The sequence below is a fragment of the Ylistrum balloti genome, unplaced genomic scaffold (assembly GCF_031769215.1).
Source record: "Ylistrum balloti isolate Yb309-2 unplaced genomic scaffold, AGI_CSIRO_Ybal_v1 Utg369636, whole genome shotgun sequence".
Taxonomy (NCBI): Eukaryota; Metazoa; Mollusca; class Bivalvia; order Pectinida; family Pectinidae; genus Ylistrum; species Ylistrum balloti.
Genome location: NW_026781899.1, coordinates 1,349,681 through 1,370,522, shown reverse-complemented (window position 1 = coordinate 1,370,522; position 20,842 = coordinate 1,349,681). Strand labels below are relative to the sequence as shown.

General features: G+C 32.7%; 1 protein-coding gene across 1 annotated transcript; it reads left to right on the top strand.

Moving 5' to 3' along the window:
- The first annotated feature begins 2,871 nt into the window (after positions 1 to 2,871).
- On the top strand, positions 2,872 to 15,477 carry LOC132553156 (iroquois-class homeodomain protein IRX-6-like). Its single transcript, XM_060217381.1, has 5 exons — positions 2,872 to 3,470; positions 3,847 to 4,083; positions 5,671 to 5,783; positions 6,577 to 6,953; positions 14,756 to 15,477. The coding sequence occupies exons 1-5, from the start codon at positions 3,408 to 3,410 to the stop codon at positions 15,433 to 15,435; spliced, it is 1,470 nt and encodes a 489-aa protein (XP_060073364.1). The 5' UTR covers positions 2,872 to 3,407; the 3' UTR covers positions 15,436 to 15,477.
- Positions 15,478 to 20,842: the final 5,365 nt, after the last annotated feature.

Sequence of the window (20,842 nt, the reverse complement as noted above, 5' to 3'; positions counted from 1 at the left end):
TTTCACTCATATTATATTAAACATGTGGTTAAAAAAATTATATTGATCTTTAAGTGAATCTGTCGAAGTAATAATGTGCTGGTATGGCTTTCGGCATTATCAATATTAATTTTGTTAGCTATTACAGTAATATCATATATTTTTTAGTTTAGTAAGAGAAATCCTGTTGTTGTGTTTCCTGGTTCCATGTACTTACTCTATGTTTACAAAATCACTTAGATGAAATTCAGAGTCACTATGATGATGAACCACGCCGTGAATAAAGTGTTTTATTTTTCTAACATGTAATGTACATTTTCATTTTATTTTAATTTATTCCATATAATATGTAAAATAGATGGAATATTGATATACACCTTAACCTCTAACTGGTATCTCTATTTACAAATATGTGCAGGATTTATAACTAGACTTCACGTAACAAATACACTATCAATATTAACCTCTAACTATGTTGAAATTAATTACGTTATCACAGCTATACAAATAATTAACTTTGCGTCGAGATTCAGCGAAATGATAAAATCTGTTACATTTGCTGAGTTCAATAGCCCTCCGGTTTAATCAATAGATGAAGAGTTACGATCAGAGAGATTCCTCCCATAATACAGAATCTGATCCACAGACACATCATTTATACATAACTGTGGAGTAGAAACACGTGAATATTAAAAATTTTAATTGTACTTGTGAAATGCTCATGTAGAGTGTGACGTGATTGAAAATTACAAAGATTATTTCAATGTTTATTCCTTAACTAACTTCTTAATGAAAGAACAAAATAAACATAAATTTACCGTGTTCCACATAATCGTTTTTAAAAATTATTTTCAAGGTATTAATTTATATTGTTAGGAAGAAAATCATGAAATGTTACAACAATACAAGAGATGGATTGGTGATGTATTTAAATCTATTTATGTATACTGAAATACGATAAACAATAAGGCAAAATACATGCTGCAGAATATGTTTTCTTCGTCAACTAAAATATATCAAGATTGTCTTAAACTTTACTCCAGGCTGTCTCGATGGAAATATCATTATAAATATTGTTTATAATTTTGGTATCACTTTCCAGTTATTGTATGCAAATCTAAAGGCAAATGCTACACATCTCTTTGATGTTTGTAATAATAATTATGTAAACATGGTTATGAGATTTGTAATTTTGCATGAAAATTGTATGATGTTTTTGTGTCTGGATATCAAAAGGGAAACTGTAATCCTTTTATTTTTTTTTCATTCCATGTTGTTATTAATATAGAGATAGCAGTTTATGGCATTCGGGTCAATTATGTAAATGAATGCAATAAATGGTGCATAAAGATGTCCATTTCATATTAGATTTGAAACGAACATACAAGAAATGTGCATCATGGCATGCTTCAAGTTATTCCTGAATGATGTAAATAAATACTTAGAAAGTGAAACAAAACATCAATGCTATTTACTACTATCAATTAATAGGTTGTAATATAAGGTATTAAAATATTAACGTCAATGATAAAATCTACAGAAAACTGATCTGATCGACTAGATTGAAGTGTTTAATAAGCACGATAATGAAGAACGATCACCTCATTTAAGTAATTGCTGTAAATACGGAGATTATTATTGAACAGTTACTCGGCAGGTCGTCATGCGTCAGGTGATCTTGATGATAAAGCTTGGGTTATTGTTACTCAGATGGATATTTTTGATATTGGTCAGGTTGTGTTGTCTCGGGTGACCCTGCCATACAGAGATGACCTGCAAAAAGAATTAGAATCGTTTACTTCTCCACAACACATTGAGGATTATTTATCGATATCAAATGATCTGGAAGATACCAGTCTAATCACTAAGTCTGGTATCTTTTAAATCAATTGATCAGAAGGGTTATTAATTTATTAGATAACTGGCGTGCTAGTAGAATCATTGCCCTCCACATTTTATAAACGGTGTGACTGACATTGATAATATGATTACTCCTACGTCATTTCCATCCGTAAATCGACATGTGCACGGTATTTGACAATAGCAGTGCTTCACAAATCTTGACATTTGTTTATTTACCAATAGAGATTGTAAACAATGCCGCCCTACTACTATTGTATTTGTGGTATTAACGTAAACAGTGGAATAAACATATTTATGCAAGATCCAATCGCTGTTACTATTAATTCATAAGCAGTGATAGAAATCATATCTTAATCTACAATTTTTCTTTTAAATCAGGACATTTTTTTCTTCCTACGTACTGTTCTTACATAAATATATGCTATGTAAATTAAGAAATTGTATTATTTTAATTTGATAACAAACGAATTAAAACATTTTTCAATAGCAATTTTCACTCTATTAATAACATAATATATCATATGTTTATTCAATACTTTCCCATAAATGAATTTTTCCAAAGATACTAAAGAGGTAAAATTAGTATGGGTATTTAGGTGAATGAACCAGTAAAATATGATACATTGTGTTTAAGTTAACGTTTGTCACTAATATACTAATTAAATACCTTTTTCAGTTTCTTGTGAGTCAGAATGTTGCATTTTTGTGCAATAAAACAACTTGAGAAAGGAAAAAAACAGAAATGTGATAATTTCATTTGTTTGCTAATCACGATATTCGTTTGATGCATTCCTTTTTAAACTCTCATTAATTTCATTGCTCATTTTTGTTGTGGGTTTGTTGTAGATCTGGAGAACGGTTTGCTTACGTGATACTCCGTACGTCAACATATTGTTTAGGTATTGTTGTTCAAATTCCATCGAAAGACCATTTTACACGGCGAGAAAAAGACGTCACCTAAAAACTGATTATATACAATTTATATAAAAAAGCTTGTTTGAGGTGCAGTAGGACAATGTTAAAGAAGTTGATCTTTAATGGTTTTTGTACCAGTGTCCTTTGCCTTACTCTAGGTAGGCATTATCTGTCGGGTAATCGTGTCGGTGGACCAGGTAGTGTGCCTGTTTACATTTTATCCTCATTGGAACACATGTGTCTACAAATTGAAGGCGGAGCAAGTGTCTGATTTGATATCCGACATCAGTTAGGGGCAGGGCGTCTGTCAGCCTAGGCGCGAACTGAGCCATACATCAGCCGGCATCAGCCAATCAGCGGGCGCGGTCGAGCCAAGGGCTTTGTCGGGACGGTAGGTGGTAGTGTTTACAACATGGTTAGTATCAACTAATTCATTTTGTATTAATGTTTAGGCTTTTGTCCCATGTAAGAATATGTAGCGTGTTTAACCCAGTAAAATGGTAGCGTTGGCTTGATGTACTTGGGATTCCGTTAAGTGATAAAAGTGTGAACCAGCACGGTACAAAGTGGACTTTCTTAACGTTTGGATAATCAGTGACCTCCGGACCTGACTGCGGACAGAGGACAGACACAGGGCCAGTCACCGGACCATGTCCTTACCCCAGTTCGCTCCATACCCGTTTCCTGGTCCTTCGTCCGTCTCAACCTCACCGGTAATATCGTCATACACTTTCTCTCTCGTCTTACGTTTCAGAATAGTTGCAATATATAAGTAATGGTATTACCTATTCGTCTATACATAGTAATGCCTAGCATGGTCTTTGTTTTTCTATATAGTCTAATTGGTGTAACTGCTTGAAGTATAACACAGCTGTTTAAGTATTCTTGACAAAAAAGTTTCAATAATGTTTAAGTTTGTGTATACACGTATAATCTGACAATGATAACACAGCCTGGTGTGAAAAATTGCCAAGTATTCGTTGAAGAAATATTTGAGCTTGCTTCAGCATCTCTTAAGGCGTAGAGTATGTGTGCTATTGTCATTAACTTGTGTGAGAGAAATGTGACCTGTCATTTCACTTCTCCCAGATGCCGGGTCCAGGATCGTCTGCGGCCGGCCCCCGGGGCTGTTGTGAAAATGGTCGCCCTATTATGACTGACCCACACACCGGTCAAACAATATGCTCGTGTCAGTACAGTTCTACCCTCCTCAGCTACTCCCGGGTACCGGGTATCGCGGACGGGGTGTACGGAAGTCCACCATATGGACCCGCCCAGGGCTATATGCCCCTGGGATCGGAGAGCTCTGCTTTCTATTCACCATTGGTAAGTATTAAATTATTCTTATTGATATCTTAATGATATGAATAAACATTATTATTTTTATTTTTTTTTATTCCAATACCATTTACAAATACGAAATGATCAATGATAACAATAGAAATGTTCTAAAAATATCTTAATATCTCGTTATCTTTGATATATATTTGATCTATAATTTTTTATGTCTTGTTTGAAATACTATCATCATATACTTTGACACAAAACATATGTCGCCACTATAATGCGTTCTTATTAAAACTTACAAATTTTTGGTTTTATTCAAAGAATATAAAGTAATTTTCAGTGATACTTTCACGATGATTGATGAAAACAATTCCTTTAAATTAATTTTACAAACATACCTAAATCACTTGTTTATTTACTGGACAAAGGAAAATCTACATTATTGTATGTACACATTTTGTAACATACCTAAATTCGATAATCGTTCATATTTATAATAATTATTAATAAACATTCATATTTATAATATTATTTGATAAACTTGCATATTTATAATATTATTTGATAAACTTGCATATTTATAGGTAAAGAGTCTTTTAACTCTGCATGCATTATAGATAGTAATGATTTTATGTTACTTGACAATGAAAAATTGTGTTTCGGCATTCTTTTAAATTATCTGATACAATTAAAAAACAATTTGTGTTTATATTGCTAACAGATTTTATACAAAATCAGATTTATTCGATTACATCTATAATTTTGATATAAGATATGGACGAAAAATTATTATTATTTACAGTACATATTAAGTCATTTTTTGACACACAATGATTCATCAGGTGTGTATGGCAGGTTAACCGTTTACAAAATAAAATACCAAATAGAAATTAACAAAACCCGGAATAGATCACATGTCGATCATGGGATATATCTGTAATGACAAATCTTTAACGTATCATTTAAGTAAATTGTATGTAAAAAAACAACCGAGCTGATAGAACATTATGTTTTAACCTAATCACCTATGTTAGATGACATAAATCAGTGCCACACCGCCATTGAGTTGTGTATTGTGACACGGTATTGACGAACGATTGTCTTGTGAGTTAGATGACAAAGGTAATGACAATGGGGGTAAACTATGTCTGCGGTAGACAATTCGTGTCACCAACCCGCTTACTCACATGTACATGTACATCCGTACTCGGGTTGTCAACACTGGTTTGAAACGACTTTACCACCCTGAAACAGAGGGACGGGAAGGGTTGGAAATGGACCTAGTACCTCAACATATATTATATTACATATTAAAAAAGGATTTGTATTAAGCAAATGACAGATAATGATAATATATACACGCATATCTCCATCTACCCCTTGTGCTGTGAACCGGAATGTACTTCATAGCTTGTTACCCTCTATATTTAATTCAACTCGGTTAAAAAAATTCTCTTTGATAAAACACCATACCATTATAACTACTTTACGATAACATTACTTTTGATAATTATGATACATTTTTGTCAACATACACTGAAATCTACACCAAAAACATGCTTCATCTCATCTCTCTTCTATTTCCTAGTATTTAAACTGGCATTTTTTTCTTTCACAAATATTTAGACCGGAGGAGCATTTGACACTAAAGACGGAGCTGAGGCGTGGAGAAGCCTCACCCAGCCCGGGGCATGCTTTCCATATGATCCGGCAGTGGCAGTATATCCATACGGCACAGGGTAAGTTTTACCTAAAGACGACGAGTTGCACCCGAAATGTCCTTCCCTTGGCATGGGGTAGTGGGGTGGGCTACCATTACACAGACATCGCGTAGCGTTTAACTATTTGTGCGGTCCCTTGAAGAAAACACATTCCGTTTCAATACATCATTATTCGTATTCCCGTTTGTACAATTCTATGCTAGTTTTTTCAGTGGTTAAATTCAATTTGATATCAGTTTAGTCGAATGTTTGTATTCTCACTTTCTGTATTCAGCAATGGCCATTTGTGATCTTATTACTGTAACCGTATTCTCGTGTTTAGACGCTCGTTACTCACGGATGGTCGGTCTTGAGAGGCTATCAAAAGCCTGATGCTTAGAGCTTTAATATTGGAAGTGAAAGTCAGGGCGCGATAGCTATTCATGCAAACTAATTTACTTCAAATCAATCTAAACACGTTCCATTTATTGGGTGTTAGGTCTGGCTAAAGATACCAAACACACATCGAATATATGACAGATTCTAAATGTAGCTTATAATTACACGGGTATTGTCTGGTTGAAATACACACGCCATTTTGTATCAAAACACTAGTCAATAACTATGGTAATCAAATAACAATATATGCAATCATGAGATTTTAATAGGAAATTCATACATTTTATTCAAATGTTATTTATTTACAAAAGGCATGGTGGATTAATATATACATACATAATATTATATATAGATATGTGTAAACAAAATTAAATCAACACTGTGTTATCTGTGTGGAATTTGTTATTTGTAATATTTCATGTTTTTCTTGCAGATATGGTGGTATAGATTTAAACGCAAGAAGAAAAAATGCCACGCGTGAGACAACAAATACTCTAAAGGCCTGGTTATATGAACATAGAAAAAATCCATACCCAACAAAAGGTGAAAAAATAATGTTAGCCATTATTACAAAAATGACACTAACACAGGTATCAACGTGGTTCGCTAATGCAAGAAGAAGACTTAAAAAGGAAAATAAAATGACATGGTCACCACGTAACAGATCAGAGGATGGTACAGAAAACGACGATAACGATGATGATTGTGACAACAAAGATGACGACGATGATGATTTGGACTTGTCGTGCAACGGGAGTTCTAGTGAGGGACCGTTAGACCTCGGAACAAAACCGAACTTAGATTCATCAGGTTAGTTCTCTTTAACAGCAATCTCTAGTAAATGACATACACACTGTAAATCAACAACTTTTAAAACATGCTTTTTTATATTATATTTATCAATCATGGTGTGTATTAGGTCCCCCAGTTGATAGTAAACATACATACTAGATATACATATATGTCAACATACATATGGCATATCCTCGATGTTATGTAAGACCAGCTATGTTAAAATACCCAGGTACTAAAACCAAAGAGAACCTTAAAAATGAATTACTGTCAGCAAATATATTTTTTTGTAATTCTATATCTTACGTTATAAAAACATGTTTTGATGTGTAGCATTTTTTCCGTGTATACAGACCTATTTATGCATTATTTTTTTTTGCAAAACTTTCACGGAAGTACTGTATAATTTATTTAAATGAGAGCAAACAGGTTTCGATCGCATTAAATATTCGTATGAAATACTCCTCTTTACAATGAAATCGTATGGATTAAAACTCGCATAATACATTGATTTTTTATAAATTAATACATAACCTGAATTTATTGACCACAGAAACACAATTTAAATTCACATATTAGAATGGAAATATTTTCCATGAAGGCAAATCTGTATCACACATCTGTCAAATCACTCACCTGCAAGTTTATTGTATAAAAAAAAAACAGATAAATATAAGTATGAACGTTCTTCTTTCTGAATTTTCTCTGTGTTGTATATTTTGAATAAATGAAATATTGTTCAAACATTTTCATATATTACAACATGGATAAAACTTTCGATATGCCAAGCCATTCATAGATAAAAAATATCCTCTTAAGTTGTTTGTCTATTATTAAGATGATCGATCGATATTACTTTAATCGGAAACTTTCACTGCGATGTTGATTTCAAAGAAACAGCTGCTATCAAATCAGATTTTAAATTATCTTAAGAATATCCATTGAAATTATATTCATGTGTATTAAAATTTTCTCTTTTCGGTTTCTTTTGATCTTCTAAAAGTCTTTGTTATAATGGAGAAGACAAAATCAAAGGACTAGGTAACAACTGAGATGTGTTTGTAAAGCCTTAGTGTTTTATCTAGTTCAAGAAATGAAAAAAAAATTAACAATACAGAATTTCTCTATACTTTGTTGTACATATGTAAGAGATATACACACAATGTAACGAGACAATACCATTTTTTGATACTTTCTAAAAGCATTTCGATAAACATTCATGACACAAATAAGCATATTTTTAAGATTTATAGCCAACTTATTTTGACAATAAATTGCTAATTATTGATTTTGAAGAATATATAAACGTAAACAACATTTAATTAACATACAAGTATTCGTATAAAGTGGACGCGAAAAGTTATTCATAAGTAGTCATCAGTCTTAACTTTTCCACTATATCAATCATGTGTAAATATTGTGTAATAAATCAGCACACCAAATACCTCGGCTACAAGGTGTGATAGACTGTCTGTAGGAATAACGGGACCTTCCCGCTCACTGATATGCATATAAACTACAGTGCTTTATATACATATATATATATATATATATATATATATATACATACCTTCTCATTCTGGATCAACTGTAATGATACGTAATGGAAACATTAATTCAATTATATTAAATTCATAGGGAATTGAAAAAAGGGAAAGTAAATAATGATGTTGTTTATAAGTATTGTATCTGTTACTTTTATGATAGGACACAATCATAATTATTATAAAAATGTATTATTATGTTTATAGTTATGAAAAATGTATAATCTATGTTTAAATACGAGTTTTGATATTCTGTTTTCAATATATGAGGATGTATTTTATGTTTAATTCGTAAATATATACACATGATTTATTAAGGTAAAGTTTATTCAACTGCTATCAAATTATCATACACAGGTATTGTGTACATTGATAATAATTCTATAATTTATCGATAGAACATAATAGAATTATGATCAGTAGGGCAAACCTGACAATGTTAGTTATTGTGAACACAATGTGTAAACTATATGCCTGTCAAAGTTTGAAAGAGCTCTGTAAAGGTGTGTGCAGATAAAAGAGGAGATATACTTAAATAGAGACAAACCTGAGATACCATACACGATACGCTTATTTAAAAGTGAATTGAGACCTAATGATAAAACTAAACGTCAGATCATGTCCTTAATACAGTGGAAAAACAGCCCGAGTTGCCCAAGGCTAATGTTAGATAAAGCATAAAAACATAGATTTTCATATCTCGTTAAGGAAGCCGGCCAACAAGAAACGCTGGGGGCCAAAGTAGAAATAAAGCCGAGATTTTGGTGTTAGATTAATAAATGTAGCCTGACATTACTATAGCTGTAAGGTAACCATGTCCGCCTGACAAACGACATCTCAGCACACAACACAGACTCTTAAACACAGAACAAGTGTTAGCAAGACACACTTGTCACATATCATCTTAGCAACAGGTACAATCACCTGTTTAATTACCGCAACACGTCTACCTGTGTGAATGTTTACATAAAAAACAGTCTTCCGTATGTGTAACGTATAAAAGTAGAAATTATCAGTGTTTCAATTTGAATCCACATGAATCCAGTCATAAATAACATTGTTTTGTATGTTATTTTCCAAATAAACATCGTAACTTTAATGTTAAGAATAACATACGTTTTTCATTTAATGTTCATTTAATGCTTTAAACATATAGACTAACCGTTATTTTTTTTTAAACAAAGGTATTTTCCTATCCTAACATTAGTTCATATATCTACATACAAATTCAGTAGTTTAGTTATCTCGAAAATAAAAATCGAATGCGTTTTTCCATACTGCTAAACTGGTTAAATTGACCCAGGGTTCTTTATTTCCTGGTATATCGATAACTACTACGAAAAGATATATGACTAGAATGTCTGGCTGAGATCTAAGTAAATGAGAGTTGTGTAATTTGCCGAGGAACATGTGTTTTGTATACCAGTACACGAGATGCTAGTCTTTAGTTGATGTTTAGACGGTATGTCTGTCTGGCATGCGAGGTCCTTGGCCTCCTGTCTCCTCGTCCTCTCTATATAGGACTAGAGATATTAGTTCCAGTACATACACTTCGCATCATTCAGCAGCGCCAATACCATAAACAACAATACTAACAAGTGTTTAGACCCAGACAAGAGAAAAATTCAATACAAATGACCTAAAATGATAGAAAAAAACTAACTATAGATTACATAATTCAACAAATAAAAGGGGTTATTTCTTTATCGTGAAAAATTTTGACGTCAGGCTGATCTTTTTATTCTCTCATTTTTATAAAGAAGAATGTCTTGGTGTTGTTGTATTTGTTACTTTGTAACATGTTAGAATTCGTGTTTCTCGGTTCCACAATGCATTATGTAGAAGGAGATGTTCCAAATGTCCTGCCTAGAGATAAAACTTGAGGATTCTGAAGATTAAAGAATGTTATCTTATTTTTCGAAAAAATCACAAGTGAATTAAAACCGGTCGTTACAAACTCAGAAACGCGATGTTGCATGTCATAGTCATAGATTAATGGTTTAAGTAAAAGACAGACTGTGAAATTTGTTGTAAGCCGGCTGATTCGACTCCTCTGAATCATATCCCTTATGAACAGGATCCCGACACGTCTCGATAACCTGATAGTCACTTCGTGAGAACTCACTACATTGTTTTAAGTTAATCATCATTTTGAGCCAGGAAATTATTTCTAAATCCCATTGGATCGAGTTAGTGAAGTTTCAGTCCCTTCTTGCTATCGGACATGTCAGTCATCTGTTCTTCTCGTTATTTGTATGAGGAGGGGAGAAGCGTCACCATGCCATACCCAAGTCCACGTCCCCAGATATATGTGCCCCGTTCCGGTATGCAAGCGTGTCACGCTGCGTGCTGGAGAATTCCAAGTCCCGGACAAATTTAATACCTTTCTATTTTCTGCATCGCCGCGTCCCATTGGTGTGCAGTGGATCTCCAAATTAGTTGTTATCTCATGATTTCTAGTGACAGATCTAGCTACACACAAATGTATACAACAATTTGTTCCATCTGACACTTATGGCCGCTGTAGTCTTTACTACTCAACCGCTCCATTTGTTACTGAACAGGTTCGTGAGGTGTCAAATCGGGTATGCCATACGACAGCAAAACGTCTACTAACAAAACTATTATTTTATCAATCCTCATTGTTAAATTAGCATCAGAAAAGCGAGAAAAAAAACACGACAGAATATTCTGAGCCATTCGTCAATAAATAATTGATTCCGAAAAGTCGTGAAGCTATTTTCTTATTTATGGGTGATTTACAAATAATTACATTGATATCACTTCCCGCTCAGATTTGCCCGCTAACTAGAATTATGGAAATGTGTTTCACATGTGGAAGCGTTCTATCATGGTAGTTGTTCCTTTTGCAAACAGGATGAGCAAACTATCCAGATGCGACTTCCGTGACACGTGCGTGCATTCAGTAATGCAAATTTAAAAACATGCACGTGCATGGAGCTAATCTTGAAAGAAATTTGGAGGTCGCTGGAGATTGGGTAATTTCGTTAATTTCTAGCAACTTATAATTACCTCTTGTAACATCTGATACAAAAGGAAATGATTATCTAATATACGAAGATGTACACTGATAACGAGAGAGATTTGATACACAATAGATTTTCACTCGACTGGGTATTTTCAGTGATTCATCCAGTTGCAAGATTTAGTGTCATTGATCGTATAAAATAATAATAATCATAATAATAATAATAATAATGAAAATTTAGAGAGTTTAAAAAAAACGTATTTGTTTTATTTCAACACCATGATAAAAATACTTTTTGATCACAAAATAATATATATAAAAAGAATTCAAGACTGATCAAATTTTGAAATATTGTCTTTTAAGATAACACCTTTAAGACGATACTGAGATATTGCACCTTGGAAAAGAAGAAAATATTCTCTGATACAGTCTATCGTTTATATTGTCCTATTCGAAGTTAACATTTTTTCGAAAGTTTCCAAGTAAATTGTTCATATTTTGTCTTTGTTTCATCGACGTTGAGCTTGAATTCTGTACTGTTGACACGTCGGAATTTTCTTTATAGTTAATTTTCAGATTTTGTCCTAATTTGTATCAAGTTTGAGTTTGAATTGCTAACATGTTGATATTTCCTCTCATGTTTTTCTTTCAAATTCAAATACACATATCCCTTGAATATAACATGCTTTTATATTTGATACACATTTAAGAGGTAAATATCAAAATTATTCACTAGTAAGCTGCATGTTTGCTGTCATACATCTATGATAAATGCCATAATGACGCATAGAACGTATTAATCTATTTCTGCCTCCTCTTACATAAAGAAAAAAATAATCTCTATCAAGGTGTTTAAACTTGTACATACTCATTCTCTGGAATAGGTTTCACAAAAAATAATTCGAACTATAAATAATAAGAAACAATATCTTTCGATAAAAACAGATGGTAGTATTGTTTATATTCTGTAGAACCGGTGATAAACTTCACAATTATTTGACGAAAACTTTTCATTTATGGGACAAATTTGCTTAGTAATATCAAATACAGCGCATTTAATTAAGGAATTGAGTTTCATAGTTTTCTACATTAGCCCCTATAATAGGATCCTTGCAGAGGACACTGTAAACCAGCTGTGGAGTAGGGAGATATGTTTTAACAAAGCTATTGACAAACAAAGGATTACTTATCACTTTAGATGAAATTTTATTGTGATAAACTAGCAAACAGTACTGCAATCAATTTCTCTTGTATGCACAACAACGACATAAAGAATTGTCGTGTAAATGAAAGACGATCCGAGGATGGGCTTTCTGTTTTATATTCAAACAGAGCTTTGTGTGACGGACACTAGAGTACCAGTGTTTCCCAGCTCAGCCTGGCCGTGATTGTACCAAATAGCTCAATAATTATCCGAGTGATAAATTAATACAGCTTTTGGTATTAAATTAATGTTACGACCGTTGTATCAATGACCTGACGTACAATTGTTTTCTAAAGGGATGATTTTGCCTCATCAAAATTAAATGTTTACAATACAGCGGTGAATAGTGCTGATAATATTGGGTTTTTACAATCTGTTTTACATCCACTGCCGTGTTAGAGCTCTCTCTTTCATACTTCCTCGCATTTCCACTTAACATAATTCCAATCAATCGTAGATGATATCTTTGGCTTTAATTGAATCGGGTAATGCACTTTTTATGCCTGACGGTTGATAGTGTTTACCGTGGGGAAGACACTGCTAATAATATGCCTGCCGACATCCCTCGCACGGCGTTCAGTCCGTCTCCTATTGCCAGGGACCGGTAATTTACTCCATATAAGATCGACATTAAGCTGTAATCAATTCCCTCCAACACAATGTTTTTGTTTCTCAATTTTCATTTCAATTTCGACGTCACTTTCGTTTATACATAGGAAGTGTACACGATTTATTGTAATGAACACGAGTCCTTGATCCCATGCTATTCCTCAATTCATGAACAAAATGACACGGGTTGGCGACTGAACCTGCTATTAAACAATTATCTTATGATTTATTAACAATCAATTGACATTGGGAACCAAAACAACAATTTGATAAATTATTAAAAAAAAAGACGTTGATTTTCAAAAGATCTCATTATCAAAGACACACAAAACATTTAATTTCCCTACTTCGAATTACAAATTATTTGGTACAAAGAAGAACTCGGCTGATTAAACATTTCAAAACAAAGAAATATTCTCAATTTCGAGATATTTTAAAATGCAGAATGAATTAATAAAATACACATATCGTCTCTTTTTGCTAACATTTCTAACATAAGCAAGCAAATTCAGTTTTTTTTTCTTTTTAACTAATTGCGCGTTCCATAATTTTAATCATTCTTGAAATGGTCCCTTTTTGGGTGATATATTAATGGTGATGAAGTAAGAAATAGTCTATGCATGGTAAGATTTCTCTAAGCAAATTGCACACTTCAGTATAACATGGATCCAATTAAACAGATGTTTTTATATACCGGAATATAATCCATAGCCAACAAGTTATCAATTAGGAAATATTCAAAATTAAATAGAACAACCACGTTATAGTAATAAATGGACAGTAAAAATCAAGATATCGTCAAGCATTGAAAATTTTATTATCCGCAATTATGGAAGGGTTAAGAATAGTTTCCTTTAATCAGTAAAAACTGACAATAATAAAACCTGACATAGGTAAAATTTTAATTGGATAAATTATGCTAAACAGACACATATCTTTGTAGTGCAGAATAAAATCATTGACCGTTATATAGGAAAGGACTTAAATAATTTACTTTTTAATGAATGATGAGAAAATCTCCGGTGCGTCTAGTTATAGGCCGAACATTGAAATATAGGGGAAAATTGTCAAATTTCAATGATCAATATAATATATATATAATTGATGATAATGAAACGAAATATGGTAAAGAAATTACCTAATAAGCAAGGATGTATCAAAAAGTTGAAATAGAATAGACTATTATGTAACAAAGGAGTGAAAATCAAACCACGATGTCTTCATGAATAGAAAATAATGAAAACAAAATGATCATCGAAAGAAATGCACAGAACTGAAGCTATAAAACTTCGATATTATAAAAAATTTAACAAAATCAGGATGTATTCAATGAATGGACACATGTTATTACTGAACGTAATTACCAATGTGGATTTAAGGGTTTATGTTATAAACTATTACCTGATGTAAGTCATTCTTGATGGTAATCACTACAAATACAATATCTAATTTCACAAATTATTTTCTACTGCAGAGTCGGAACAAGGGAAACCACAAATTAAAGAAAGAATGATCAACGTGGATGATGACTGCGATGATGATTCAAATTTGAGTTTTAAAGACATTGAGGATTTAGATCCCGTCCGAACACCAGCTCGACGGGAGAGTGCGCGCGCAGACGATAGTGACGATGATTCTCAAGCCCCGAGTATAGGTGGAGATTCCCGGTGTAGTGAGTTGGCATCCCCAACACTTCCTAGGGGTTCAGAATGTAGATCGGAGACAATCCCATCAGACAACGATTCTGAGACTCAAACGAGACCCAAAATTTGGTCTGTGTCAGAATTCCTCAACTCTTCAACAAGCAGTGCTAGTGACACTTCTAAATCCGAACCGCGGATAACCAAACCAATCTCCCAACCGCATGGTGGTCCTGGATTTTTCTACCTCCCATCCTCGAAAAACTCTCTGAGCTCTGGTAGATTTGCAGCATTTGGGGCGTACCCTTTGTCCTTTAGTCACACGACGCTCTCCTACCCTTATTCACTTACGTCCCATACAGCGTCAAAGGCAGGAATCATGTGTTCCACGTCAAGGATACAAGGGCCGGAAAACCTCTCCACTGGCGGTCCTGACAAAATACTGAGATCTCAAAACGGACTCTTTTCACCAGCTAGAGATATTGATGTTGTAAAACACTCGGGTAAATTCTAAAAATATAATATGTTACATTAAATGTGAAAGCTTGATAATGGATGATGGTTTTTCGTTTTTCTTTAAGTTAATCTCAACTATTTTAATGCATTCATAGACAAATTATTGTGGTTTGGTCATGTGAAATTTTAAAAAAAACAAAGAAATATATGTCTTATACAAACAAATATGTTATTTCTGGATATTTTTGAACATATGGTTTCACGAAATATATTATTAAAATGTAATTATTAACAAAAATAAAGTAAAAAGAAAAATTTCACACTATTAAAAACTAAACTGACGTAATTAAGACGAAAAATATTAACAGAATTTTTAAACTACCAAATCTACAATACTTCGTTATAACCTCATTACTTAACTACAAATAGTTATATATACACACATTTTGATATAAAAGAAATACGTAAATATATAGATAAACGACAATTAAGGAATAAAAATATATTCACTAAATGAATCTGAGGGAGCCAACGGCATCGCTGTTAATTGCTTTCTATTGCTTGCATATTTTCAGATATACTTTGCAATTTGCAATATCATCCTTTTAACATTTGGATTTGATAAGGGTGTACGATATATTGCCATTTATTTATAATTTTTCTTTGTTTATCCAGTCCTATTGTTATATTTATCGCTGCATTTTATTACATAATTACATAATTTACTAATTAATTGCAGTTATTGATTTTTCTGAATTCGTGTTTCCGTGTAGGTTAATGAACAAACATAATCTACACATTAATCACGTGATTTGCGAGTTTCCGGTTTAACACCAGATTATTCGATACAATGTCATTTTGTCTAACTGATCACTTGTTTATAACAAATATATTTAAATAAATAACAGAGACTTTTTATAACGAAAAGCTATCTAAAATTATAACGTTACGCATTTAAATGTTGATTATATTTTAAGGACAATTTAATTGCAATAAATATGTTATATATCCTTGAAATCTGTTCTTTAATTTCATCTTTTATTATAAAAATAATCATAGTTTCGAATTAGTAATTGTTAATTCAATATGTGTCATATCGATCTAGACATTGTTCAATATTTATAAATCAAGACAATAATTCTGTATCAAATGTTGCCTTCAAAGATCAAAATCTACATAAATCGAAATACGGATAGAGATTCATGTAAGCAATGTTTTTGCTGAGAACATGCATAGTCTGTATACTACATAAAAAGAAGAAAAGGAATAATTCAGTACGGATAAATTAGTCCGATTAGAATTACGTGTAGTAAAGGAATTAGAAATATTGCTCATGATTTTCATTAGAAAAAATGATGAATAATTTATTGGAAGATAACTATGACACTAAATCAGGTAAAAAAAGGTCAGAAATAGAAATGAATTACAACTTTGTTATTCTTCTATGTCGAAATCATTTGTGACTTATTGATGATACTGATAGAGGAATGAGCAATATACTTGGTTACTAATCAATCTCCTTGTATTTAGTATGAAATCATAACACGCGACTACATAGCAATCGAAATCAGTGGTAAGTGGGGGACAGATAACAAGCAGCGTCGATGATGGCATTAATAAATATATTTCTAATAAACCTTTGCCAATACACAATTGCAGCGTTCACACGAAAAACTGTATATATAAAAAGTCCGTATTTCATGTTAACGACATATCGACATGATATATGTAAAGGCACGCATAAATATTCACATATGCGCTGACTATATTCCTGATATCTTATCGGCAGTCCATTCGGTAGATGGGTAGCCCGCCCATACACAGGTGATTCTGATAAAATATACATGTATTTACATCTGTATATTGTAAGATATCAGGGTAGATTCAAAGCTTTCTTCCGAAAAGATTATTGTTAAACAAGGTTCAAGTATGGTTTAAACTATGCTGATGCTTGTTTTTATTATTAAAAGCAGTTATTAAAGATATGTGATAAGTAAATTAATATCATTCATGATCTTTATTAAAAGGTCTTATATTTGGCATGTTTTGCTAGTATTTGGTATTTGGCGCGTATTCGCTTGAACTTTATAGCTCCATAATGCCAAATCGCAAGTAGTTTTCACTTGTGCGTTATCTAGATAGCATTTATCATTAAATAGAACGTAAAAATAATTCGAACCAACATTATATATATTTAATAAAAGCTATTACATCGATAAAAAGGTCATTCATAATCTACAAAAGATATAGGACAGTAATAATCGAGGCTATGGTCTCTTATTAAATACCGGCCTGTGTATCATGACAGGTGTTTGTCCGAGATCTCAAGTCTAGTCAGTTGAAATGGTGGGCAATGAACCGACACGATAACTACCGAATACAACAGATATAGTTATCTTTCCCTTTGGACAAATGATAGAAAATGATCAAAACCTCTATAAACAAAAATAAATAAATATCATTTAGATAAATCATTCTTTTCTTGGTAAATTCATACTTCAATTTCTATCTGAAGCAAAATTTTGATTTGATAAAAGACACAGAAGAAGAAATGGAAACAAGCACGTATCTCTAGATCACCAAGACAAGGATAAATGGAAAACTGTAAGTTGGACTTAAAAAGGACGTAAGAAGGAATCAGATACACTGTCTGCAAGAAAAAGAATATCTGGAAAAAATACATGAAAATTTTAAACATCACAAAACCTGAACCATTAGAGTCTGTTGCTGCGCTATTCCTTTTCCTGAATGGAGTAGCATGGATGAAGAATTCGCCAGCTGTGACTAAACTATGAGGTATGTAAAACTCGGATTATAGGCACAAAGGAAATGCTACACAATTTGACATACCAATAAAATAGTTTTCAATTTTGCACTGCAAGTTTATGATGGTCTATTGATAGACGAGTTGTTTAATGGTTTCTGAGCCTGGATCATAAGCCCGAATGATCTGCACTAATGTAAACGCCAATATTCTTAAGAGGTGAATTAAGCCTGTTTCTAGTATCTGATCACGGCTTTTTTGCTTTACAAAATAACGACGAAATTGTCACCATAACGTGGGCAAAATTACCGCATCAAGAACATTCTTAATTCAACACATGTTTACAAATTCTAACAAAATAGTATCGATTTGATGACAGATAAAAAAACGGTAGTATGTTTCAGGATATTTTATTGATACTGCACATTGTTACCAAAGGGGTATTTAAGAACACCTGTGAGGGATTAGGGAGAAAAACGTTGACCTTCGATAGGACCAGTAGTTATATGGCGGTTACAGTAATGCATACCGAACATCATTCGAGTGAAGAAATCTTCTTATTTTGATTGATTCTTTTATTACTTTTGTTATGCGTTTGGAATAAATTAGTGTGAACAGAAAACGGGAGTTGAAATGATTATGGGGCTGAAATCAGTGATTATATGGTTTATCAGAAAATATTCTAATCGTTCATACAACAGTCGCATTAAATCTTCTGAGTGGCAGAACGGATAATGGCCATATCTACAACAAGCCGAACGCCCAACAGGGATGCATGCCTGTGGCAAAAAGAAGTGGAATCAATTTACCAATCATTTCAATGTTATACATGAGTACAAGAGACAGGTAACGGTGCGCCTATTCAACAATAAAATCCACCTTGCATATGGATGAGACCTACAAGGTAGAAACTCTGAAAAAAAAGGAAAAAAGAGTTAGTACATGCAGGAAGTAAAGCTAGATACTGTCGATTTACAGGCAGAACTCTGATAAATCTTTATGTTTTTATTTTTAATGCAACACAGCGTTGTTATTAAAACTTACTTAGTCCTTTCCTTTTGATCATTGTGTGGGCATCGCACTTTAATTGATTAAACGATTATCTAAATAATTTAAGGAAGCAACTCTTTGATAAAGATTTCGCATTAAATGCATCAATAATGATTTTGTAAATGATATAATTGAGAAAATCTTGACAATGATACATTTTACTAAAATCAATGTTGATATCAATTGATGTCATATTCACGTTTTGAATAGGCGGTATATAAAGGCCTTTATTTTCAATTTATATATTGTAATATTACATATAATTTATAATAATTATTATACATATATGTGAAGACGTTTCATTAATTATACAAACAATTATAACACAAGCAATAGCTATTGTTAGTTTATTCATATAGTATAGTTACGACAGAATTGTCAACGTCATATTGCCCAATCCAGATACAAATGTCCAGGGCTGTTCTAACGTGTGTGCTGGTGAGAACTGGTATGCTAATGGCAATGCTCTCTATTGGCTAACCATATAAGCTGCAGACACTAGTCTGGTGATGGATATGGAATTCCGTCAATATGGACATCACCTAGCCCAAGGAAGTACAGACTGCCTTGTAAGTAATGCATTCGCAACACAGAGAGGAAATATACAGCCACGAATACGTGACCTCGCAATGTAAACCGTCATCTTAAAATGCATGATTCTGTCATAAAATAAAACAATCGTTAAAATGCCTTCTTCTATTTGGTTTCTACATTTATCTTTTGAAACACGTGTTCAAGCTAGAAAATTATCCGGTAATTACTTCTTGCTTTCGCACGATTTAAGTTGCTGTGAAATAAATTTTCGAAGTCAAACGGCTGCGTATGAGGTGTTGCTATAAATACGTTACGAATAGCTAATGGCGTTGACAACAGAAAGCTGCCCCCACTTCACATTTTTGTTTTTGAATTGTTGATTTCCGTAATTTCGTTTTAAAAACATAAACAGCGAGAAATGAATTGCAGATACATTGATACTTTAGTTGAAATCGCACATGAAGTCCCAATGGGTCATTGAATAAAGAAACCAAATTAGCGAAAATATGTGTGGCGTCATTTTCAGTGCTTGATTCAAATTTACATGATTGTTTTAATTGCATGCCTGTACGTAACGAGTTAAATAAACGCAACAAACAGACATGGTGCCAGTATCATTGAAGACACTGTTGGATGTACAAATAAAAGGAATTAAAATAGTTTAGTCACGTGTATCACGGAGGAGACAACTTTATTTGAAGTTCATCAGAGCAAATGAACCCCTGTTAAAAAACAATTAGTATCGATTTTCCATTATAATCATCACTTTGAATGGAAACCAGAATCCTGATGGAAATGCTGGCCAGGAGTGAGAAGTTACATTTAAGTTACTCATAATTCTTAACTTTTATCATAATGCACTACAGATTCCGTATTCGGGAAAATAGCATCACTAATATGTTAGATAAGCAAAAAGGAAATAAATTGGATATAACATAACACACATTTTTAATAGAAAAATTCCCAGCGCTTAAAGAGGAAAAAGTAAATACAAATTGGCATGCATAGGTGTTTATGAAAGGTAATTCATAATGCATAACTTCATTATGTTAGGAATGTTGCGGTTTTACTGAGATTAAGCTGAGAAATATATATTTTTCGATATAGCACATTATTT

Excerpts from the sequence above, each read along its gene's own strand:
- LOC132553156 (XM_060217381.1), top strand. The coding sequence starts at position 3,408 with ATGTCCTTACCCCAGTTCGCTCCATACCCGTTTCCTGGTCCTTCGTCC. Across the intron at positions 3,471-3,846 it reads CGTCCGTCTCAACCTCACCG|ATGCCGGGTCCAGGATCGTC; the intron begins GTAATATCGTCA and ends CACTTCTCCCAG. Across the intron at positions 5,784-6,576 it reads GTATATCCATACGGCACAGG|ATATGGTGGTATAGATTTAA; the intron begins GTAAGTTTTACC and ends TTTTTCTTGCAG.